This window comes from Arachis stenosperma, chromosome 10 (assembly GCF_014773155.1).
Source record: "Arachis stenosperma cultivar V10309 chromosome 10, arast.V10309.gnm1.PFL2, whole genome shotgun sequence".
NCBI lineage: Eukaryota > Viridiplantae > Streptophyta > Magnoliopsida > Fabales > Fabaceae > Arachis > Arachis stenosperma.
The window spans coordinates 133,715,868-133,742,449 of NC_080386.1; the positions used below are offsets into that span (position 1 = coordinate 133,715,868).

The 26,582-nt window shown below is 33.6% G+C and overlaps 2 protein-coding genes across 3 annotated transcripts; one reads left to right on the top strand and one right to left on the bottom strand.

Moving 5' to 3' along the window:
• Positions 1-31: 31 nt before the first annotated feature.
• On the bottom strand, positions 32-4,829 carry LOC130954471 (histone-lysine N-methyltransferase family member SUVH9-like). The gene is made up of 2 exons (XM_057881214.1): positions 2,420-4,829; positions 32-752 (listed from the first exon to the last, which is right to left on the bottom strand). The coding sequence occupies exon 1, from the start codon at positions 4,635-4,637 to the stop codon at positions 2,484-2,486; it is 2,154 nt and encodes a 717-aa protein (XP_057737197.1). The 5' UTR covers positions 4,638-4,829; the 3' UTR covers positions 32-752; positions 2,420-2,483.
• Positions 4,830-18,271: 13,442 nt separating this feature from the next.
• Positions 18,272-25,927, top strand: LOC130955892 (protein CHROMATIN REMODELING 19). Of its 2 annotated transcripts, XM_057882888.1 has the most exons (12): positions 18,273-19,027; positions 19,156-19,279; positions 19,838-19,878; positions 19,968-20,218; positions 20,300-20,480; positions 21,387-21,572; positions 21,916-22,089; positions 22,189-22,347; positions 23,144-23,221; positions 23,327-23,463; positions 24,900-25,118; positions 25,239-25,925. In XM_057882888.1, the coding sequence occupies exons 1-12, from the start codon at positions 18,470-18,472 to the stop codon at positions 25,396-25,398; spliced, it is 2,268 nt and encodes a 755-aa protein (XP_057738871.1). In that variant the 5' UTR covers positions 18,273-18,469; the 3' UTR covers positions 25,399-25,925. The 2 variants fall into 2 exon arrangements, with proteins under 2 accessions (XP_057738870.1, XP_057738871.1); XM_057882887.1 differs by having other exon boundaries at positions 18,272-19,027; positions 19,968-20,480; positions 25,239-25,927.
• Positions 25,928-26,582: the final 655 nt, after the last annotated feature.

Here is a 26,582-nt window from a genome sequence, read left to right on the forward strand (position 1 = left end):
AGCAAATAAATGCAGCTAAAATGTCATTAGAACTGAACTACTGAAACATGCTCAAGAACATGTCCCACTATTGCTGTACATAAATAAGAATTATCCTGATCATACAAAAGTGCAAATCAGTTTTCCCAGTAGCAGGGTTCTGCAACAACATAATGCACCATCTAAGCTACAACAAACATGATCATTTCATCAATGATCAACTCCTGATGCATAGACTACAGATTTGATCATAAAATACAAAGGTCATAAACAGCAAAAGTGATCATTCCTTTACATAACCATATGCCTAATTTAACCAATCAAAATGCTGCATGATATTCATCTATAACTCAACTGCTATTATCATCCCTGTACAGGCTTTGGAGCTTGCATTATTTACAAGTACCCAAAAAACAAAGCAGACGAATACAGCTGCGCAACTTGCTCAAGTAAGTACCCAAAAAAGAGTGGACTACAGCTGCAAGACTTGCACAAAAAATGGGGATTGAGGTGTGAAACTGCTCTGCCCAAGAGAAGGAATGAACAAAAAAAAAGCATCAACAAGAAGATAAAAAAAAGAGAATAAAACATTACAACAGAAGACTTTGCGATCATAAGGAAGTCGACTTCATGATCTTGCTCATTGCATAGACACCAAGCACTTGCCAATGAGTTAGATAAAGCAACAAAATACAGCAGGCATCATGTTGTTGTTGTCACAGATTTGCAGGCAACCAATTCTACAGTTCCTTGTACCATGGTGAGATTGAAACCTGAAACCCAAAGCTAGATCAAGTTCAAATTCTGCAAACTCGTATCGGCACAAATCACCATACCTAAATATTAGCTGTGGTTGCAAAACTATGGCAAAATTTAACTCAGAATAATTAGAAAATTTAAAATTTAAAAAATAGTTCAACTCAAATAATAAACACACTGCTCTTAAAAGACAACTATGATTCTAGTAAACCTCTGGGTTTTAGAAGAAAATGTCTTAAAATATTCACATGTACCATCAAGAGCATAGCACAAAGCTGCTACCTACAGCACCTAAAACCAACTGCTCACAAAGGGCCAAAGGGTATAGTGAAAAATACAAGTCTCACAGCTTGTAATCTTTTAGTTAATTTCAAGTTTGAAGATGCCGCTGACAGCAAGCAAATGAATCAATTAGTGTACAATAGTGTGCATCAATATTATGTGTGAAAAATGTTGATCGTATCTTTCATTGATACAAAGACAATAATCTGAAGTTCTTAACCAGCAATAATGGCATGCATGCATACAAATCTTATACGCACACAAGTTAATAAAACATAATTTTGTACACTCAAATTGGCTAGTAAAATCAGCTAAAGAATCCATGGAATACATGTTCAAACGTCCAGAAAATGAATGAACAAAAATGATAGAAGTATGCAAAGATCTGATATTGGGATATTTGCTAACAAACAAACAACATTCCCAGTAGTACATTCCACCATGCTTGTGTCAGAAAGCATGTGAGTAGAATACACATTTCGTCATGATTGAGCAGTCAGTACTTTCCAAATTAATCATAGTATATTTACCCTTTGCCATGATCTGCTTTCTGTTTTCATTTAAGTAACTTTATTGATGCCCTATACTAGCAATTCCATTTCCAAATCCGATCACACCCCAATATTAATAGAAATATAAGTATTTCATACTTCAGTAATAGAAATAGAATAGAATTATTAATATAGTTCCAGCGAAGGCTCATGATTAGTACATCATTACTATATATCATTCTTCTTTAAAAGAAGAGTTTCATTAAGACGATGAGAATGATAATAGAAGAAAGACAATAAAAGTTCCTCTATACAAAAGCAAAACAAAAATATATCTATAATCTCTCAACTTTAAGAAAACCTATAATGTATTTCTACTATTCATTTTGTTATCTAAATAAAAATTCTTTTTCTTATAGAAGGAAGTACCACATAAAACTAGGATTTTGTTTATTGAGTCCTTTTGATGTGTTTGTTTGCAAATTTTACTTTTAGATAGTAACTCCTTTGTTAACACAACCTTCCACCTTGATAAACCTAGTTGGATATCTAATGTGGCCTTTATTAGCAGTATAGCACATGGTCCTTTCAGGAAATTTTCCTCTTACATGTGTTCGGATATTGGAAACTTCTACTTTGATAAAAGCAAATAAGCACCATATAAAATATTAAGACAAAGATATCAATCATGAACCATTCTATTAAATATTAAACTTTCCATCATCCAAAGTACATCTGCATATTCAAAAGACCACAATATGCAGTAGTTTACAATGAATACTATAATCTGCCTGTAAACTACCTACTATTGTTAACAGAGTTTACACCGGGAATTGGACAAAGGGAGATGCAAAGAAGTTGAAAACAACATGAAATCACATGAGTGAAATGAAAGAACTTGGCTATACCTCTGAGCATTTCCAAAAACTCAGCTTCAGCATGTTAACAGGTGCATGAAACTTTCAATATCAATCAGTTACATATGGCAAGCTTGCCTGTCCAGTCATCAGTCACCCCATAATCAAGGCTGAGCTCTCTCATCGGCGGGATGCTCTCCATTGCAAATAGCATAAGGTGAGGGAACATTAAATTATTGTGATCATACAGAACAAACTGAACTAACACATTCGGAGATGTACTATGACTCATGTAGCAGGCTACATTCCTCAATCTTGACACATCCAAAGCAAAATCTAAAGGAGGTATCGACGGAAATGATGGGCGAACATAATTGGAATTTATTAGAGATATATCCCCCCATTCTGCCCACCTGTCAGTAAACCGATTAGGATATATCAATGCATCACCATTCATAGTCAAAATTTGTGCTTGCTGCCTGGTCAGGATAACACCAGTATATTCGCATATAAAAGCACCGGCTTGTATAAGGTCCAAGGATCTAACTCCCCAGCCAGTTTCCCTAGACCTAAACACTTCCAACCTACTTTTCAACCCCTTCTGTGCGACACGGTTCCGACAATGCGGAGGACATCGGCAAAAGGGGCCACATTCAAATATTATAGGCTTCCCTCTCAACAAAATCCCACTCTGATTATAAGGAAACTCGCCTCCATTTTTCATAGCGCAAAAGCAGCCTTCAACACAACCATCCACACACTCACAACCCATAGCCTTCCCAGTCTGATGAAACACAATAGGCGGAAAATTAGTCTTCGGAAGATACTCATAACAAAGCGGTTCATTACTCTTATCAATGTCGTTAAAAAGCCGAACCGCAACATTCTCCCTCCTATGCGAAATATCAAGAGACAAACAACACACAGGCTTAAAACACAATGGATCCTTCCTAAGCATACAAGCCTCCTTAAGAACAGCACTACCCATCTTAGCCTGTCCATCAACCCTAAACAGCTTATACTTATAAACACCGAAACCTGACTTCCCAACATCAAACCAGCAATCCATAATCCTATACAAACCATCATAAACATAAACCTTACTGGCAGCAGTGGCAGTTCCGTCGTACCGCAATCCCCGAATAACCCTCACCTCAATCCCATAATGCATACTCCTCTCCAATGCCAAATTCCCTCCTTCCAACTTCTGATGAAACACCTGCCTAGAATGCTTGTCCTGTCCCCCATGACCAGAGTAAATGATAACATCACCATCATCCATATCATCCTCATAGCCACCAGAAACAATGACACTGGTGGCAATTGGCTCACCATTGGAGCTCATACTCGCCGGAAGATAATCAATTCCGGCCTGCGTCTGCCCGTGAAGGCCGACTACACATAATTCCATCCTGTATAAGAACACATCCCCAACAAAAACCCCAGGGATGGCGCCGACAATCCTCTTGTCGCGGTTAAGCCAAAGGCCGCAAGTTTTCATCAAAGTCGATGCCCTAAGGTCCCCTCTGGCCTTCCTCCAATCAGTCAGCATCATCCTCCTCTCCTCCTCCGCCGTGGCCAGCACCCGAAGTGAGTCATAGATCAACCTCGTCCTTCTCACCACCTCTCGGTAATGCCGCTGGTCCTTCAGACTCAGATCTTTTACCCTCACAAGCTCCTTCAGCCTGTTCCTCTTCGCCAGCGTCATGTTCCCCCCGCTAGACGAAGCAGAACCCTCGTACCCAGCGGCGTCGTTTCCATTCCAATGACCCCCGTATTCCTGCGGAGGAGGCACAGGAACAATTGCCCCCGAATTAGGGTCCAAAACGAGGTCGTTTGAGGAATCCATTTGCTGAGATGCTCGAAGCTGGTGCTGCTGCTGCTCGGCGAAAGCGGTACGGAAGAGCTGAGAGACTCGGTTGAACTCTTCGTATAGGCCATTTGCGTTGTCGCTTGGGTCGCAGGAGGTGGCTGAAGGAGGTGCAGTTGCAGGTGCAGTTACAGGTGCAGGTAGGGTTTCGCGGTGGGGGACATTTGGGAATATAGGTTTGACGTCTTGATTGTTAGAGGTAGGGATGGGGGTGGTGCATTCTTCAACGGGTTCGTGTTTGGGTATTATGAGAAACGGCGTTGGAACGTTGGTGGCGGTGGTGGTGGCCGTTACGGCTTTTTCTATGGCTGTCGTAGGGATTGGGATTCCAGGTGGGAATAGTGGGAACGGTGTTTCCTTGGGTTGGTTGGTGTTCTGGGCTGAGGTAACAGATTCCATTTTGATTCTTATTTATTTATTGGTACATGGAAAGAAAACCGACAGAGAGAGAGAAAGAAAGCGGTTATGTAATAAAAGAAATGGTTTAGAATGGGAACATTGAAGAACAACAAGAGGAAGAAGAAGAAGACACAGACACTGATTTTTCTCTTGTAATGAAGAGAGGTTTGAACTTTGAAATTTGAAGTTCTGTTGGCCTGTATGCCTTTGTCTGTGGTGTCTCTTGGTGTCTAAATACTTAAATAGTAGTTGCTGAAACTACAACTCCACTCAGAAAGCAGAAAACTCATATCATAATTCCAGCAAAGATTCGGGTGGAGTTAATTTCATATAAAATTAATAGTTAAAAATCGTTAAATAATTTGATAAATTTAATTAAATTATTATCAGTTTAATAATTATTAATTTTGGTAGAAATTTAAATTCAGTCGATTTCATATAAAGTTGAGAATTGAGAGTCGTTAGATAATTTGATTAATTTAACTAAATTTTTATTTAACGACTTTTAACTATTAACTTTATGTAAAGTCTATTGGTCTTTATCATTAACTTTATATAAAGTTAATTATACATTTTTATCCATAATTTCTTTGGTCTAACATTCATTTAAGAGTTGGTCGTTAGTCAATAAATTATGTGTATAAAATGAGATTTGATCTTCAACACTTATTTAAGCAGACGAATGAATTGATTCTTCGACCAATTTAAGTTGGTTCACGAAATTATTATTTAACAATGTCTAATTATTAATTTTACATAAAAATAACTACATATAAGTTTTCGCATATGAGAAATAATTTTTTTAAAGATAAACTATTAAAATTGTCGTAAATTAATTATTTTCAACACGCTTTTATAAATATAGAATTTTGTAGTTTATTTTATCTTTTTGTTTTATTATAAATTTAATTTTAATATAATATTAAAATAAAATAATACTATATATTAATTTAATTATGTAATATCGTGTCAACATAAATAATTACTTCTTATATTAAATACACGAATAACTATTTAAATGAATGGATATGATCAAATGATTATATAAAATATTTTATACTATCAACATATTAAAATTAAACTATTTTATTATATAAGTCAAAATAATTAATTTTCTCATTTATTACATAAATTTTTTAATATATTTTCTCTTTATTTTATTTCCTTTTTATAAAGATGTAGTTGACCGCTGACTATTTGACTAGGACATAGTAATTTTTTAAAAGTTATTTAAATTTTTTAATACAGTTTAATTAAATTAATTATTTAATATAACAAAAATTATTTATAATCAGTGTTATTTTAAATTTTATTATTTAATTTAATTCATAAAAAAAACTTAAATATATAATTTTTTTTTATTATTAAAAGTGGTTTACGTAGTTGCTAATTAGTCATTTTCCTTGTTTTTCTTTTATCTTTTTATGTTTAACTTTAAAAAATGAAGATGCTGTAGTAATAATAAAAAGAAAAATCTACCATATTTATCAGTGAAGAGATAGCGCCATATATTTTGGTTCCATGGCGCCATATATTTGGTTCATTCTTCTTTTCATTTTTACGATGGCGCCATCTATTTGCTTCATTCATTTGTCAACTACGGTACTTGACTACTTGGGTAGTTTTTGCTTAGAAAAAATTGTTAAATTCGTTTATAAAATATTATTTACTTTTTAAATTAGTCTCTAAACAAATTTTTTATTAAATTATTTTTTAAATTTTAAGTTAATCACATTAAGTCTTTTGTTATTATTATTGTTGTTTAAATGACTAAATTTTACACTAATCACAATACACTTGGATAATTATAATTGACTACTAATATAATAATTTTATAAAATTAAATTAAATTAATTTTAAATTAACCTCGATTTAGAATAATTTAATTTTATAAATTTATTATATTAACAGTCAATTAGAAGTGTTATGAGTATGTTATAATATCACTTAATATACTATATCAATAAATTTTGACGTCATTAATAACAAAAGTAATAAAAAAATTAATGTGATTATTTTAAATTTTTTGAAAAACAAATTTAATTAAAAATTTAAAAATCAATTTAGAGAACGATAATTTTTCAGTGCTGAATTTGACAATTTATGGGATAATTTAACTATTTGTGTAGTTTAGAATACTCTATAACAAACAAAATTTAATATTCAAATTATATGAAAATTAAGATTTTACATATTTATATGTGCCTATAAATTTATTGGAGTATATTAAGTTAATAAATTTAATTTTGATGCAGGTATAAAATATTTTATACAATTATTTAATTATATTTGTTATTTTGTGACTATTTACGCCGTCAATAAAAAATATATTTATTTTCGTCACGTAATAATATATAATTGAATATACATGTAAAATTATTTACGCTGAGTTGTATATCAAACTTATATTATTAAAATAAAATGAGTTTAATTTTTTTGCACTGATCGTATAACATGTTTCGCACAACATCTAATTACATATGTTTTTTAAATAATTATTTGTGTAATTAAGATAAATGTTAATTATTTTTTGTTGGTCCATACTTGTTTAAACATATTAGTGAGTTAATCACTAAACTGACCTAACCTGATTAAAATAATAATTATTTTTATTAATGTGAAATTACATAATTGAATGCACGGTCTAAAAGTATTTTATAATGATAATGTATTAAAATTCAATCTAATTAATATATTTAATTTAAACCCTATTTAATATAGGTCTCTAATAATGCACAATAATTATAGCTTGTTTGATAAGATAAATTTATCATTGTTATTTAATATTCTGAAAATAATATTTTAATTGGCTACTAATATGATAAATTTATGAAATTAAATTAAATTAATCTTAAATTGACTTAAATTTAAATTTGATTTGATTTAATTTTATAAATTTACTGAGTTAGTAGCCAATTAAGACTATTACAGATATATTGTGGTGTTACTTAATATGACATAGCATCAAATTCTGACATCATTGATAACGGACGTAATAAAAGAACTAATATGAATATATGACTAATTTAAAATATTTAAAGGACGAATTTGATTAAAAAAAAAATGAAAACCAACTTAGATAATGAGTGTTTTTTAATGACCAATTTATATAGTTTTTTATCTTCTACTTTAATTAGTGGACAACAACAACAATAATAATAATGTATGAACACAAGATTAATTAGTTAACAAATTGAATTTTAATTATTATGTTTTATTTTTTACTTATATTTTTATTCATTAATTATTTTATTTTTTATATTTACAGTAAATATTAAATATAAAAAAATAATATTGATTATTATTTATTTTATTTATTTAGAGTCATAATTAAATTTGATATAATTATAGCAAGTATCTATAATTAATAATAACATGGTACTATAACTTTAAGTTGTATAATATAATAAAAAAGATCGTAGCAATTTGTATCTACTTCCTATAGAGTAACAATATTATATATATTTATATATATATATATATATATATATATAATATAATATATATATATATATATATATATATATATATGGTGAGTAATAGTGAATTGTAACAATTAATTATCATCTAAAAAATTCGTACCTCAGACATAGTTCTTTTTCTATTTATTATTTTTCATATCAAATGGCCTACGATTCTATCAACAGTATTACCTATGGTAGATTATATAATGAAAAAGTTTGGAAAATAAAGGCAAGAGTAACGAGTAAAGTCTGACAGTGCTGTTACAAGATTACAGACACTTGAAAGATAACTGAATGTGGTATATAGAGAAATTTTTCAGAGCTTATAATGAAAAAGTAATAACGAAATCTCTTAATTAAATTTATTACTATCAATTTAAAAAATTGACAAATTTTAGGTGTTAATGAGTAATGTATAATGCATTCTTATTGTACATTTATAACTTGAGAATATTAGAATTATCATAAAAATCCGTATTATTTTATTCTCCTGATAAACAATTTTATAATTACGTTAATCATATAATTTTGTATACTAACATTGATATAGTATTGCTTCAGGTATATATTTTGTAGACATCAAAGGATAATGTTGAGTTGTTATTTAGTGAGTTTAAATTATTTATTATTTATTGGATAACTTTTTACATTAGAATTTTCTAATAATTTATTATTCATTTTCAGCTGATTTTGATATGTTCTTACACATATAACAATTTGTTGGTAGATTTAAGTATTACTAGATTATTTATGGTCATAGATTACTATAATCGGTTAATAACTATTTTAGAGTTAACGCAATTAACACTAAATTGAGAAAAAACAAACAATGCATAACTCATTATTTTTTTTATTAGTCAAATTATTATAATTCAAATTAATTTTAACAAAATAATTTAAAATTATAATTTCAATTTTATCATGTGTATAGCACGGGTAATTACACTTGTATCATCAAATTCTGACGTTATTAATATCGGATGTAATAGAAGAACTAATGTGAGTATGTGACTAACTTAAAATATTTAAAGGACGAATTTGATTAAAAAAATTGAGAACTAATTTAGATAAGAGTGATTTTTTAAAAAAAAAATTGAGTATTTTCTCAGTAATTTAACTACTTGTGTAATTTAGAATACTCTATAACAGAGAAAGATTTAATATTCAAATAGTATGAAATTAAGAATTTACATTTTTATATATGCTTATAATTTTATTGAAGAATATTAAATTAACGAGTTTAACTTTAATACATTAACAATATAAAATAATTTATACAATTGTTTAATTATCTTATTCTTTTGTGATCATCTATGTGGTCAATAAAAAAGATAGTTATTTTCGTCACGTATCAATACATAATTGGATGTACATGTAAAATTAATTTACACTCGTTATGTATCAAAATTAAATTTTTAAATTAATATGAGTTTAATTTTCTTGTATTGATGGTATAAAAACATTTTACACGTCATCTAATCACATATATCTTTTCAAATGACTTTACTTACGTAGTTAATGTAAATAATAGTTATTTTTTTTGTTGGCCCATAATATTTTTCAATTCGACAGGTCAAAGATTAATTTGTCGCAGATCAGAACTCTATTTAAATATTTGTCGTTGGTCAATAGGTTATTGTATGCACAGTATCAATTCGAACTCTTAACACTTACTTAAATAAACTAGTAAGCTAATTACTAGACTGATCCCAATTAATTAAAATAATTGTTATTTTTATTGATATAAAATTATATAATTAAATACACATCTAAAACTAAAATTAAAATTAACAATAATATATTAAAATTAAATTTAGTGAATATATTTAATTTAAATCCTATTTAATATAGGCGTCTAATAAATAATAATGCACATTAATTATATTTTGTTTAATAAGACCAATTTATAATTGTCATTAATATTAAGAAAATAAAATCAACCCTGTTTAATGGGCATTTAATTTTTTTATTGGAAAAACAACCATACTACATCATTAAAAAATAAATGCAAAAATAGAAGAAAAAATGTTTTTATTTTAAATGAATATATAAAAACATTTTTTTATTTAAATATTAAATTGTTTTTGAGATCGATTACTTAGACTAAAGAAAATCTTTAAAATTTTAATTATACTATATATATCTCTAAGATTAAAAAAATTGCACATTTCTATCTTAGATTAGACAAAAACAGCGTTATTTTATTTTTTACACTGAATTATTAATAAAAAGGCGTTATTTAATGATGTCGTTTCATCAAATATTTAACATACAAACAAAAACAACATCGTATTTTCCAGTCCAGTATGAAAGGAACATGTCAGGTCATTCAATTGTAATTAAAATCTTGGAAAATTTTTAAATGTAATAGATTAATCTCATAGGCTACTTTAAACTTTTTTTTTTTTCTAAAGATAAAACGATTCAGATCCGCAATTTTTTAGGTGAGTATAAAGAGACCATACTATTCAAACTTAACTGTTCTTTGTTATTATGAATAACATGCAAATTATCTAGATATTAATTTTTTTTTAATACAATTACAATTTAGGTTATGAAATTAAATTTTGAATCTATTTTTAAGTTTTTGGGATCACATATTCTATTTTAAAAGATTGAATATAATAATAAATAAATAAATAATTTTTAAATTATTTTCTTTTTTTACCCTTTTAATTTCTCGTATTGGTTAGTTAGTCCATGTTAATTTTCATATAACACTAAAATATTAATTATTCTCTTCAACTTTATAGTTATTTTGTGTGGCAAAAATTATTGTTTCTATCACTATCTATTTTCATTGTTGTTTCTATCATTGCTTTATTTTAACTTTGATTGCATGTACTTTACAAGCACAAGATGAGAGAGATAACATTGTTCCAAAAATTACGTTTATTTACATACATAAGACAATAAAATATAAAATTATATTTGATTGATGATATATATAATATTTTAAGATACTAAATTAATGTATTTTATGTTTTTTTTAACAAAAAATACAAAATAAATTAATAAAAATACAACATAATTTTATTATTTATTATTTTTACTGATTTTCATAATTATTTTTTTATCAATATATTTTTCTTTTTAAATTGTATGTAATAAAAAAATAGACTTTTATAATTTGTTTTTTATATATAATTTATCACAAAATAAAATATAAAATATTAATTTTTATATCTTTATTTATTATGTCTTATTTTTTTTCCAAAGATAATACGTGTTCATACCCTATCTCAACACTATGACCCATGTTCAAATAAACCAAAAGGCCCAAATCCAAAGATTGGCTTTCGCTATCCACCGACCTCCTCAGAAGAGGTCGGATTCGACACAGACTCCATCCCAGAGAAGTCGAGCTCAAGGGATAGCTGGCAAATAACACTTATTCAAATAAGTAACTGTCCCTAAAATATCTCAACCCACTTATAGGAGCCATATCTCAACAACTCTAAGATAAAGGGACGGTTATCCACCTTGAAAAACTACTCCAATGATGATTATTGGATCACCACTATAATATCCTGATACCCCTTAAATATCTCTAAGTTCCAATACTCTCTAAACCTGCTCAACCCCTTACTGACTTAGGCATCGGAGTGTCTTTGCAGGTACCACCTCCTATTCATTCACATACATAAATCGGACAGCGGCTTCCAGACACAAACCAAGTCGTAGACTACCTTCTTTTGGTGTTTGGGCTAATCCTTCAAGCCCAATCCACCTATCTCACGTTACCTATGTAACATTGGCGACGTTGCCAGGAACCTGGAAAATCAATCCATAATGGTGAACGACCTAAACGAAGACAGAAACACAGTGTCTGATTATGAGCAAGAAAACCAAGACGCTGGTAACAATGACAGAGCCATAGTCACTATGCAAGGAGCGACTAACCAGCACATAGAAGGCCCCTCAGGGGTAAAAGACCCCAAGAGAATCTCCTCTGAAGTGCACAAACCAGGAAAAGTAGGACAGTCTCATGCGACAGACCTTATGGGATTGCTCCACGGCCACCAAAGATGGCTGGAGCAACTAGAACAGGAACTAAAGCGACAGTGGGAGGCGGAGAGAAACCTGAGAAGAGAGGTCGAGAGACGAAAGGAGCTTGAAGAAAAGCTCCTAAGGCTGGAATCGAATCTCTGAGGTCAAAGCTTTCACAGTAATCGAGAAGACTCTCCCTTAGGGGGAGAAGACCCGTTCAGTGAGGACATAATGAGGGCAAAAGTTCTAAAGAACTTCAAAAGCCCCGACATGGACCTATACGATGGGACTACTGACCCAAAGCATCACCTGAGCAAATTCAAAAGTTGGATGTACCTGGCCGACGTTTCTGATGCTACTCGCTGTAAGGCCTTTCCGACGACCTTTACAAAGGCAGCGATAAAGTGGTTCAATAGCCTCCCCCCCCAAGTCGATTACCAGTTTCGACGACCTCTCGCAAAAGTTTCTCATGCGATTTTCAATCCAGAAGGATAAAGTAAAGCACGCACCGAGTCTCCTGGGGGTAAAACAGGAGGTCGAAGAACCTTTGAGGGACTACATGAAAAGGTTCAACAAAGCGTGCCTATAAATTCAAGACCTGCCTACAAAAGTAGTAATTATGGACCTAGTGAATGGACTCTGAGAAGGCCCCTTCTCCCGGTCCATCTCCAAAAGGCATCCGACTTCTCTAAGTGATGTACAAGAGAGAGTCGAAAAGTACATCAACATGGAGGAAAACGTCAAGGCTGCGTTTGTTTTCAGAGACAGGACAAAACAGAACATGATACTGAGACAAAGACAATAGGACAGAGACACTAAAAATTATTGTTTGTGTATTGTGTTTGGATACGATATACAAGACACTCATGTAATGTCCAGTATTACATTTGGATACACATGGACAAAACTAAAATATTATATGAAATGACTAAAATAACCACATAATTTCAACTTTTCTACATCAAGTACAAACTAATTTAATAGGAAATGAGAGTACGTAGGAGTACAGACGAATCTTGAAAAAATGTTTAAAGAGACCAAAAGTTTTAATTAAAAATATATAATAGTATTTATATTAAAATAAAAATTATGAATATATTTATTTTATTTTTAAATTTATTATTAATGTGTATGAATACATATGGTTAAGATTAATAAAAAAATAGATCCGAGTTTTATTAATAAAAAATTTTATTTATATTAATAAGCAAGATTAATTTTAAATAAAAAATCAGTATAAAAAAATCTATTTTTATATGAAAAAAAATTTGTTTTTCCACATAAAAATCTATTTTTATTTAGAAAACTATTTTTTTATCTAAAAACTGATTTTTCTTTAAATTATATAAAATCAATTACAATTTATAAATTATTTTTTAGCATTTTAAAAGATTAATTTTATCTTTCAAAAATTCCAAGACTAATTATAGGAAAAATAAGAAGGGATAATAGTGGAATAATAAAAAATATTTATGGATAAAAAGAAAAACAAAATTTATAAAAAAGTACGTGTCCACTCTCTCAAATTCCGTGTCCATCATTGTCCTTCTTAAAAGAGTGGATACAAAAATATAAAAAACTGTCTCGACAATGTGTTCCGTGTCCATGTCTCTGCTTCCAAACACATTTTAAACATGTATTGTCCATGTCTCTGTGTCTTGTCTCTGAAAACCAACGCTACCATAGTTACGAGAACCAAGCTGGCGACCTGGGAACACTCACATACATGTCGAAGGAGAAGGAGAGGGAGCCCAAGAAAAAAGAAGAAGTCGGGGCTGAAAGGCCCAGGAGATACCACTCCTACACCCCTTTACGAGTTTCCCTCGTCGACGTCTATAGAAAAATTTACCACATCGAAAGACTACCTCCCCCTAGGCCCATCAAGAACAAGAAGGGGGGAAGTCGTAGTGAATACTGAGTACCATAAGCTATATGGTCACACAATAAATGATTGTTACGACCTGAAGAATGTGATAGAAAAGTTGGCCCGGAAAGGTTGGCTTGATAGATATCTCATGGAAAGGTCGGACCATCATGGCAAGAGGAAGCGAGACGAAGAGGACTGATGAGATCCACCACCACAGACCTCGGAAAGGCACATACATATGATCTCAAGGGGTTTGCTAGAGGAAGTCTCACAAAGTCATCTCGCAAGAGACACCTGAAGGAAGTCTACCAGGTCGGAAGCGAATAGCCCGACCTTCCGGACATAATGATCCGGTAGTGATTACCATAATTATCGCCAATACTCATCTACACAGAACCCTGGTGGATTAGGGGAGCTCGGCTGACATCTTGTTCAAACCAGCATTTGACAAGCTGGGATTGGATGAAAAGGAGTTACGGGCATACCCTGATACCCTATACGAGCTGGGGGATACACCCATCAAATCACTGGGATTTATACCCCTACATACAACTTTTGGAAAAGGGATAAAATCCAAGACTCTAAGCATCGGCTTCATAGTCGTTGATGTGGGCTCAGCCTATAATGCTTTAATAGGCAGAACAATCCTAAATCAACTTGGAGCAGTGGTATCTACCGCCCATCTTTGCATGAAGTTTCCAACACCAGAGAGAATTGCAACCATCAGGGGAGATCAAAAGTTGGCGAGAAAGTGCTACAGCGAAAGCCTAAACATAAGAGAAAAAGACAAGGAGGTTCACACCATTGAGCTCGAAGGAGTCCGAGTTAAAGAAGAGTTACGACCACAACCCGGGAGAAAAATTGAAGAGGTACAGGTCGGGAAGGAGGAAGGAAAGAATACCAACATAGGAGCCAACCTGTAAGAAGACTTGAAGTAGAAGCTTACAAGGCTCCTGCAAGAGAATTCCAACCTCTTCGCCTGGAAAGTATCCGATATGCCAGGGATAGATCCCGAGCTCATGTCGCATAAACTGTCAGTTTATCCTGGATCACGACTTGATCAACAGAGAAGACGGAAGCTCGGACCTGAACGGGCTCAAGTGGTGGAAGAACAAATACAAGCCCTCCTAGAAAGTCAGCTTCATCAGAGAGGTCAAATACCCAGCTTGGCTGGAAAATGTGGCGGTAGTCAAGAAACAAAACGACAAGTGGAGGATGTGCGTCGACTACACGGACCTGAACAAGGCGTGTCCGAAAGACCCATATCCACTCCCAAATATTGATACCCTAGTAGATTCTAACTCGGTTTATCAATACTTGTTGTTCATGGATGCATACTCGGGATATAACCAAATTCTGATGTACAAGCCGGATCAAGAAAAAACATCTTTCATCATGCCTAGGACAAATTATTGCTATGTGGTTATGCCTTTTGGGTTAAAAAAATGCAGGAGCCACATATCAAAGACCGATGAATAAGGTATTTGAACCTCACCTTGGGAATCTAATGGAAGTATACGTAGACGATATGTTAGTAAAAACCAAGGACGAGGCCGACCTCTTGACCGATCACTCACAAGTCTTCAACACTATAAGGACGCATGGGATGAGATTAAATCCCGCAAAGTGCCCCTTTGCTGTAGAGGCTGGAAAATTTCTAGGGTTCATGCTAACACAAAGGGGGATAGAAGCTAACCCCGATAAGTGTAGAGCAGTCCTAGAAATGGAAAGCACGACTTGTTTGAGGGAGGTTCAACAGCTAAATGGCCGACTTGCAACTCTCTCCAGATTCTTGGCAGGATCAGCATTAAGATCCCTATCACTTTTTTTCTTACTAAGAAAATGATGCCAATTCGAATAGACTACTGAATGCGAAGAAGCCTTTCAGTAGTTCAAAAGGTTTTTAAACCAACCTCCAATTCTGACCCGACCTAAAGTTGGAGAAGAACTCGTCCTATATTTGTCCGTAACTGACAAGGCTGTAGCATCAGCCCTAATACGGGAAGATGAGGTCGGACAGCATCCAGTGTACTTCACTAGCAAGCTTCTACAAGGCCCCAAGTTAAGGTACCAAAAACTCGAGAAGTTTGTGTATGCCTTAATAGTGGCATCTCGAAGGCTATGACCTTATTTTCAAGCTCACACAACAAGAGTTCGAACGAACCAGCCTATGAAGCAAATTCTTCAAAAAACAGGCATTGCGGGTAGAATTGTTTAATGGGCTATATAGCTATCCGAGTTCGACCTCAGGTATGAAACTCGGACGACAATTAAAACTCAATGCCTCACCGACTTCGTGGCAGAATATGCAAGGGACCAAGAAGAGGCAATCATACATAAAGAAAAAATGAGAGTCAGCATTAGTAGTATTCCCAAAACAAACCCGGTCTTTAGGATTCGGGGCTATCAACTCATATTTGGGCTCGTCAACATTAGTGCCACAAATCCTATGGTGGGTGCGGAGGTCGGTAATATAGTCAGTGTCTACTAAAGGATTTTCCTCCAATACTGTATCGTCTACCCATCTCGAAAGGGACTCAGAGATATAGGAAGACATTTTTTTAGAAAAGAAGGAGTAGATACAAAAGTGACAAGACCTACAAAGAAAAATGAAAAGGCATAAAAAACAAGGCTTCCCCAAGACAAAGCAACCTTTCTCTAAAAAAGAAAAATCGCTAGACCCACAACCAAACGCGCGAAGGTACTAGTAATACAAACAGAGAATCGTAAAAATGCAAAAAACTCATTCGACATGTAAAGAAAAGCACAACTTAAATGACAAAGGAAGAAAGAACTAACCTTTATCCGCGAAAGTGAGGAGAAACAGACACGGCGACAACGAAGCACTCCGAGAAGGAAGGCTTAAGGTTTTTTCTTTTGAGTAAGAAAGAGCAAAGAGTGTAAGCAAGAAACTTCAGAAGATGAAAGAAAACAGAGAAAAGATAAGGAAAAGTATTTATAACACACCAGTGGCATAAAGATAAATTGACGCGATCATTAAAGAAACGCGCCGTTACCAATGTAACTACTCCCACGTGTAAATGCGAAACTCCCAACGGACGCGACGTTTGATTAGACACGACGGTTGAGAAATTTAAATTACGTCGGTTTTAAAATCACGTCGGCTGCAGACCCGAGTTCAATACTCAAATCCAACTCGTAAGCAAAAGAGATCGTACTCGAGTAGGGACACTGTTCATACCTGACCCAACACTATGGCTTAGGTCTAAATAAACCAAAAGGCTTAAATCCAAAGATTGGCTTTCGCTATCCACCGACCTCCTCAGAAGAGGTCGGATTCGACACAGACTCCATCCCAAAGAAGTCGGGCTCGAGAGATAGCTGACAGATAACACTTATTCAAATAAGTAATTGTCCCTAAAATCTCTCAACCCACTTCTAGGAGCCATATCTCAACTACCCTAAAATAAAGGGACGATTATCCACTTTGAAAAGTGGAACTACTACAACGGTGGTTATTGGATTACCACTATAAATACCCTGACACGCCTTAGGTATTTCCAAGTTCCAATACTCTCTAAACCTGCTTAACCCCTTGTTGACTTAGGCATCGGAGTATCTTTGTAGGTACCACCCTCCATTCATTCACATACACAAATCGGACGGCGACTCCCAGACGCAAATCAAGTCGGAGACCACATTCTTTTGGCGTTTGGGCTAATCCTTCAAGCCCAATCCACCTATCTCAGGTTACCTACGTAACAGTAGGTTATATTTCATTAATTATTGAAAAATGAAATACAAAGATGTACAAAAGTAGGATAACATAATAAAAGATGAGGATTTCCCAAAAACACTACACTAAAGGTATTCATCTAACGGTGTGTAGTCGAAAAATGAAAAAAAATCTTAAAGGAGAAAGAATGAAAAATCAAATGCTATCAAAGTCTTTTTGGAGAGTATATATGCCTTACTAGTAAAGAAAAACCCACCAACTTTAGGTTAAAAAAAAAAGTATAGGATACTAATATATTATCTGCTAACTTAATATTAATAATAATTAATTATTATATTTTAAATACATATATAAAGAGATACATCTATGAAATACATATATACAAACATTTCTATTAGACATAGCTATAAAAAAATATTTTCATTAAACACATTAAAGACACTTTCATTAAACACAATCATAAACAAGAGTTGTCTTAAGTTGTAGAAATACTTTTGTTAACTAACCAGATTGGTTAAAAAAATAGTCTTAAAAAAAAGATTATATTTCAGTTTCTTGGAAAAAATTAACACAAAAAGAAAAAAACTGGGGAACTAAGTACTAACAAGTAATGAGTGATTGCCAATTTGCCATGAAGCGCCATGTGTATGGCTTCCAAGTCCAGCCCTCGTCGCTTTCATGAACCCCCTTTTTTCCCCCTTCACTTCCTTTCTCTCTGATTATTCTCTCTCTCTCTCTCCCTCCCATAAACCCAAAACGCTTCATTTCAAAGTTCCAATCTTTAGGGCACGCAACAGTGCAACACGGAAATAGAATGAAGCGCGACTACTATGAAATCTCCGACGACGAATGGGACCAACACGAAGAACAGTTCAAGCCCTCACGAATCCTCAAGAGACCCAACTCCACTCCTCCTTCTCCTCCTCCCATCGAGTCCTTCGCTTACAACAACACCAACAACAATTGCCACGACGAGGACGACGATTGCGTTGAAATCACTCGCGCTTCCGCAGCTTTTCCGGATGAATTGGACGATCTGGAGGATGCTGACGTGGATAACAACAATTCCACTGCAGCTGCAGCCCCGAATCGTGGCCGTCGGTTCATCATCGACGATGACGACGAAGATGGCGAGGAAGAGGAAAGTAATCAGAATAGGAATAGGAATGTTGCGGAATTGTATGAAATAGGTTCATCTTCTTCGGAGGAAATTGAGGAAGAAGAGGTTATGGAAGGTGATGTGGTTGGTAGGGCTTTGCACAAGTGCGCAAAGATATCGGCGGAGCTGAAGGGGGAGCTTTTCGGGTCGTCGGTGACTGCATGCGACAGGTATTCTGAAGTGGAGTCTTCTTCAGTGAGGATCGTAACTCAGGTGTGCTTTCAAAGAGACTAAAAAGATGGCACATTGGTTTTTTATTTCTAGGTTTTGGGAATTTTTGTGATATAAAGTTATGTTTTTTTATGTTTGTGTGTGTGTGTGTGGTTTTGATTTTTGAATAGGACGATGTAGACGTTGCGTGTGGGTATGAGGATGAGGATTCGGATTTTCAACCTCTGCTGAAGCCGTATCAGCTTGTTGGTGTCAACTTCTTGCTTCTACTGTATCGGAAGCGGATTGGAGGAGGTAAGTCGTAGGGTTTTGGAGTGTTCTTTATCGGAAGTATGCATTGCTTTGAAGATGTTTCATTTTTACATTTTTTTAAATTTTTTGCATGATGCTTGTCTCAAAGGGGATGATTGGTTGCATGAGGGGGGAATGCATGTAGAAATCTTGACGATTTTGAAGGTTTTGTCTTGATCTTCTTTTTTCTATCCAAGAAGACAAAAGAAGAAAGGTTTTGTGATGATTAATCATTTTATTCTATCTTATTGTATTGTAAAAGTGTAAAACATACTAATTTAAGAATATAATTTGTTAAAAATAAATAATTTATCCCTGTTCTCTTTTCCTCCAAAACCTCATCATAGGAAAATTTTTCCCCTTGTTTCCCTATTTTTTCTTATTGGACCTTAATTATGTAATGTCTGGTGACTTGTTTCATCTCATCATGTCCAAAATTTAAGTTATTTTATTTGCTTTTATGTTTCTTATGGTAATTATGCCATGAGTTTGTGCATTAGAGATTATTTGCTGATTGTGATGAGTCTCATTCTTAACATTTGATCTTCATGTATGGCACAGCCATATTGGCAGATGAAATGGGGCTGGGCAAAACTGTTCAGGTATGTTCTTGTCCATTTGGTTTGATTATGCCTTCAGTTTTATTTTTAATCATTGACTTATTTGAGTAAAATCTGTTATTGTCTACCAGGCCATTACATATTTAACTTTGTTGAATCACTTGCATAATGATCCTGGTCCACATCTCATAGTATGTCCTGCTTCTGTTTTGGAAAACTGGGAAAGGGAACTAAAGAAGTGGTGCCCGTCAGTTTCTACTCTTCAATACCATGGGGCTGGACGAGCATCATATTGCAAGGAGTTGAACTCCCTCTCGAAGGCAGGGTTGCCTCCTCCATTTAATGTTCTTCTTGTGTGTTATTCACTTTTTGAACGGCACAGGTTCGTTTGTCTACACAGAGATGCCATTTCTACAAAATATTCCAGTGTTAACTACATGTTTATAATTTATATTCACTCTAGTCCACAGCAGAAAGATGATCGTAAAATATTGAAGCGCTGGAGGTGGAGCTGCGTGCTAATGGATGAAGCTCATGCTTTGAAGGACAAAAATAGCTTTAGGTGGAAAAATTTGATGGCTGTTGCACGGAATGCAAACCAACGATTGATGTTGACTGGGACACCACTTCAGAACGATTTACATGTACGCATTCTGTTTAATTGAATGTCATTGCCAAAGTCTTGTCTTTTGATTTTCTGTCCATTTAACTGTTTCGTGTTACTGAACAAAACAATCCTTTGGATACATTAAGAGCATTATATGTTCATTAAATTAGATTTAAGAGAGGAAAGTATGGAAGGGGAATGTTTAGTATATACCTTTCCTTTTCTTGGAGGTTGTGTTAGAAAGGGGAAATAAGTGGCATTGCTTCTTAAAGCCTCTGTGACCTAGTTATATTCCAAACATCTCGAAATCAGAGGTTTTAGGGTGATTAAGAAAATATTTTGATACGGTTTTATCCTTGTTCTTGTCTTTATGTCTTAATGAATTTTATTTTAATTCTCTTTTTTTATAAAAAAAAGGATCCCAATTTGTATAGCAGAAACTTATCTCCAATTTGTAACATCTTAAAATAAATTCTTTTATCCCAGAATCTGTGCTTACTATGTAAAAACACTCAAAACATTGCAATGCCTTTGAATGTCAGCTAAGTAAACCCCATTAAAATGACCATGTGCTGAGCACCAAAGGGAAGCCAAACATTAACCTTATCTCAATGAAATCAATAGTCAGAAAGGAATAATTAAGAATCCTAGAATTCTTTTCCAACCACGAATCGAGCCAGAGTAGTTGGTCTTTGGTAATAGGGCCTGAATGCTGGTGGGAAACTAGAAGTTTATAGGCCACATAATGCAAACTTCCATGAAATGTATTGTGCGTTGAGCACAGGATAAGTTATATTTCTAGTTTCTAAACCGAAAAGTGTACTTTGGTGCATTTGGTTGGAGTGTGCAACTCTTTTATTTGGACAAGCACCCTAATTGGTATTTTTCTAGCTAAAGATATATAAAATAATTTTTTTGCTGAAGTAAGTATGAATTTATGCAGGAGTTATGGTCGTTGTTGGAGTTTATGATGCCTGATATTTTTGCTACTGAAGGTGTTGACTTAAAAAAGCTGCTCAATCCAGACAATAGAGATTTAATCGGTCGTATGAAGTCTATATTGGGGCCATTTATTTTGCGGCGTTTGAAATCTGATGTGATGCAGCAGCTTGTTCCTAAAATACAGAAGGTATGTAATATGGTGCTAGAGATTAAAAGAAGAAACTGTATTAGTGCTACCATCCAAGACATTGAGATCCCTCTGCTATTGATATTTAACGCATTTATCTGTTAAATGGAGAAAAATTTAAACTCATATAGTAAAATATAGAAATAGAAAGAAAATAAAGATTCGAAAAACCTTATTGATTTACCCATATTCATGTTCACATCACTACTAGGGTCTATGTATATCTCACCCACCATGCTTATTTCACTGAGTTTTAATTTTTTTTTTTACCAATATAACCTTGATTTTATGGTATGTTTGTCATGTAATGCAAAGTTTAATCAGGCTAATATTGTTATTGCAGGTTGAATATGTTGTAATGGAAAAGCAACAGGAAAATGCTTATAAGGAAGCCATTGAGGAGTATCGTGCTGTCTCACAAGCTCGGATAGCCAAGTGCTCTGAGCTTAACACCAAATCTGTTCTTGAAGCTCTTCCACGCCGACAAATAAATAACTACTTTGTTCAGTTCAGAAAGGTGCTAGATTACATTTTATTTTTTGAGTTATAATATAGACAGTTAACTTTTGACATTAATATAGCATTCTATTTATTTATTTCTGTACTATCGTTCCAGATTGCTAACCATCCCTTGCTGATACGGAGAATCTATAATGATGACGATGTCATTCGCTTTGCTAGGAAGTTGCATCCAATAGGTGCTTTTGGTTTTGAATGTACTTTAGACAGAGTTATAGAGGAACTTAAAAGTTACAACGACTTCTCTATTCACCGGGTAAATCTTCTACCAAGGGCATGCATTTCCTCACTTTGCTAGCATCTTCAAGTGTTTGTTTCATACTATTTACAAGAAAATCTAACCACGTTAGATCAACCCCAATTTAGTTCGTATGATCAACTTTGGAGCATGGGCCACAAAAGTGGCAAACAGTGCATAACTACTTATAGTAAGGAGACTTGATCTATTCGGATCATAAAAGGTGCATGCCACTTATCTGTAATAGATTCACAAGAGAGAAAGAGCCATTAATAGCCTCTTGATTATCCAAGAGAAGGAGACACAATATAATTAGTAATTTATTATATCTGAATCCTAAATTCCTCTCAAATCAATACCTATATCTATTGTTTTGCCGACATTTTAACTAGAGCCTTGATTGATCTGCCTGACATTACCAGACTACTTTATGTGGGTTATGGTTTCTTCTAATCTTTTCTTAACTATTCTTTTATCCACCACAACTCATTGTTTTGACTGCTGCCTAACATTCTCTGTCATCATTTTCACCTGAGTAGTGCTGGTCAGTTCCTTGTGAACTCTGGCTATCAATATGTGTTGCACAAACATTTGTGGAAACAAGTTTGGCCTACAAGATGATTGTGCCTAATGCCTGTGCTTTTTGTCTAAACGAAAGGAAGTTTATGCTAAATGATTGCATATGATTGGTTTTATTTGTTTACAAGCTTTTACATGATGTTAACTAACAAGTTTCATTTTTTTCCTTTTTGGTTGTTTCTGTTTCTTTTGTTGTGCTAGTTTAAATTTCAAGCTGTAAATTTCTTATTTGCAGCTTTTACTTCACTATGGTGTCAATGATAGAAAAGGGATACTTTCCGAAAACCATGTTATGCTTTCTGCAAAATGTGGGGTATGATTCTTCATTTCTTTAAGAGTCTATATTTTTTATAATCTCCAACTATACATGGCTGGCATAGTTGTCTGCTGAAGTTGAGCAACACTCTGGATAATGTAGGCCTTGGCAGAGCTTCTTCCTTCACTAAAGAAGGAGGGTCATCGTGTCTTGATCTTTAGTCAATGGACGTCAATGCTTGACATATTGGAGTGGACCTTAGATGTCATTGGATTGACCTACAAACGACTTGATGGAAGGTACTGCTACTTTTCGCATTTGAACTTTTTCTGTGATATAATATTAGGTGTTTTTTGGCTTGTGTTGTGGAATATTTTGTTTGTGACTTAAAATAAATGCAAATAAAGAAAATAATTGATCAGAATGAGGATGCATGCAATCTAGTATTTTCTTTTTGTAGTTTAATATTATGTGAAAGAAGTGTTGTTGTAAAAGCGTTGAAATGGAATGAATATTTGGATTATAAGTGGAATGATGGATTTGGTGGAAACAGATACATAATAAGTGCCATTTCCTGTTTGTTACGATCTATTTTGTTTTTGGTTTTCTTTTTTTTTGGGCTACATATATCTTTAAGTGGTGATCGGTTTCATGGCAGCAATGAAGCTTGTGCTATTATTTGAAATGAAACATCCATCACTGCCGTAGTTATTGTCTATAAATGTTGTGTGCATGACTGTATGTACATGTCATAAATATTTTTCTATTTTCTTGTTTTATTTTTTAAAATTCAGAAAGCAGTTTAGAAGCTGTTTCTGCTTCGATTTATACTTTTTTTTTCTTTTTTGGCCGTCTCTTCTTGTTTCTATACTTGTTTAATGTTTGGTAGTAGGATATGAAAATAACCGGCTGAGTCATGCAAACTAGGAAGTACTATTTGTCACATCTTCAGCAGTCAATATAAAGAAAGAACTGAGTCATGCACTAGTGTGTGTGCATTTTGGCTAGCATTGCTTCCTCAAAGAATCTATAAAATCTATAAATGGCCTCTTTTTTAATTTTTATTAGAAGGAGGAATTTCATTAAGATCAAGAGAAAAATAATAAAAAATAGTGGATAAGAGCAAAACAACCAAGAGAGTTAGCTATAAGCATAGGTTTCCAATCTCTCAACATGTCTGAGAAGGGAAGCTCTTTCTTTATAAAGATCACGTGTTTTATATAGCAAATAGAAGCCATACGTGCAATCATTTACAACCACATTCAACTCTTGGTATTGTAAACTATCCTTTGCTACAACAACTCTATGGATCACAAAGTTGCCTAGGGAATATTATGTTTTATTCCTTCCAGATAAACCAAAGGGCTTTCCTTGCTTCAAATTTTGTAGTAGTTCAAACTATGCCAATTTTATTATCCTTTTGAATCTGGACTGATGGAGAGTAAACTCGCTATAATATATTGTTTGTCTGAAATTGGGCTATGTTTCCCATGTCACATTAATGGTAGAACTCCATGTGTCATATTAATCCTAAAGTTTCTCAGAGTTGGTCGTGCTCCTTTTCATATATTACTACTATATTAGGTTCATCTAATGAGAGACCAAATGAATGTTTAATTGTTTCTTCATCTCTCTCCACCGATTCTGAAGAGGTGTGTGCAATGTGCATGATTGTCAAACTAACCAAATGCTGCGTTCCCCTTATTCATTTAAAATTATATGTTTTGATTGCCAGTACACAGGTGGCTGAAAGGCAAACGATAGTTGATACATTCAACAACAATACTTCCATTTTTGCATGCTTGCTATCGACAAGAGCCGGAGGACAAGGTTTGAACTTAACGGGAGCTGACACAGTTGTAATTCATGACATGGATTTTAACCCACAGATTGATAGACAAGCAGAAGATCGTTGTCATAGAATTGGTCAAACGAAGCCTGTAACCATATACCGGTATGTGTCCGTTATCTCATTCCTTCACTCTCATCATTGACGAAATTACTAAAAGTCTAAAACCCCTAAATTATTTGATGGGTCTACTGGTATGTATTCTCATTATGAACTCTCTTGCAGGTTGGTAACTAGGGGAACAGTTGATGAAAATGTATATGAGATCGCGAAGAGAAAGTTGGTACTTGATGCTGCTGTCCTCGAGTCCATGGAGGAGGTTAGTGAAGGCGACATGCCTGAGAAAACCATGGGAGAGATATTATCTGCAATTTTGTTGAGTTAAAATGTTGAGCTTAAGAAAAGTTTTAAGCATAATTTACCATAACCCCAAGTATTTTTCTTTTGACTCTTTAGTCCTTTTTTTTAATTAAATATTCTCCATTAAGTACCCTTCTTGTATTATCCTTTTGAAGGGTTGGGAGAAATGGGTGTTACCTGCCCTACAAATAGGTAAGAATGGCATGCAGTTGTACATGTGCCTTAATATCCATATACTAGTGAGTAGACAGTAGTGAAGGTGAATTATCTTAGTGTTAGTATCAATATGACAATGATTAGAAAGTCATGGTAGAAATTAGCAGATATGTTACACGTTTCTCCTAGAGCCATAATGATGAAAGCTTTATGTTGCATTTCATATATTTTACACACCCTTCTCCTGGTATATCTCTTAAGACAATTATTAATATGTTACATCTGTAATATAAGTTCAACTTAGTTTACTGCATTAGTCCTGTTGAGTTATGTGGACAAGATGTGATAAGTTTTTCTTGTAATCTAGTTAGATATTTGTTCCTTTTCACAAGTGAGTTAATTTACATGTTCAATTTGGTTTGCTCAATATTTTTCACGTTTTGCTCAGTTTTTTTTTCTCCAGCCTTTTGTCCCTCTTTGCATAAGTTATTCAATATGGGGGCAGTGAATATTGTCCTTTCAAAAGCCTAGGGAATATTCTTCATTTTGAATTTAGTTTACCTTCTACATCGAATTGGAAAAAAAAAAGAGTAAAAAACCTAAGGCGAAATTGCTTCTTCAAAAAGTGCAATTGGATTGGATGGTATGGTGCGAAGCTTTAACTCGAAGCACTTTCCTTATATAACATTCACATTAGAGTCCAAGAATTTCTCACACAATACACAAAGCTACAAAATTATAACTAAAACTAGCTACTTGTAATTGTAGGATGGTACTTCATTATATTCTTCCATCATTTGTGAACCTAGTATATCTTTTTGACAAATAAGGAGATTTACATCCCAATAAAATGAAGGTTTTAAGTACTCTAAAGTCAAACCCTTAAAGATTTGCTCAAGAGATTTATATTTATATACTTAAGTATATATAATAAAATCAAGTTGGGTTGGGTTGGTTTAGTGGTTAATTCATTAGTCATTTTAAGCAAATATTAGATGTTTGAAATCTGTCTTGTGTATGCACTAATTTATTAGTTTGTGACAAACCATTAGA

What these genes read in the sequence shown, in the direction of transcription:
- LOC130955892 (XM_057882887.1), top strand. Translation starts at nt 18,470, where the DNA reads ATGAAGCGCGACTACTATGAAATCTCCGACGACGAATGGGACCAACAC. An exon ending in CACTTCAGAACGATTTACAT is followed by an intron (nt 20,481 to 21,386) that starts GTACGCATTCTG and finishes GAATTTATGCAG; the next exon opens with GAGTTATGGTCGTTGTTGGA. An exon ending in ACGACTTCTCTATTCACCGG is followed by an intron (nt 22,348 to 23,143) that starts GTAAATCTTCTA and finishes TCTTATTTGCAG; the next exon opens with CTTTTACTTCACTATGGTGT.
- LOC130954471 (XM_057881214.1), bottom strand. Translation starts at nt 4,637, where the DNA reads ATGGAATCTGTTACCTCAGCCCAGAACACCAACCAACCCAAGGAAACA.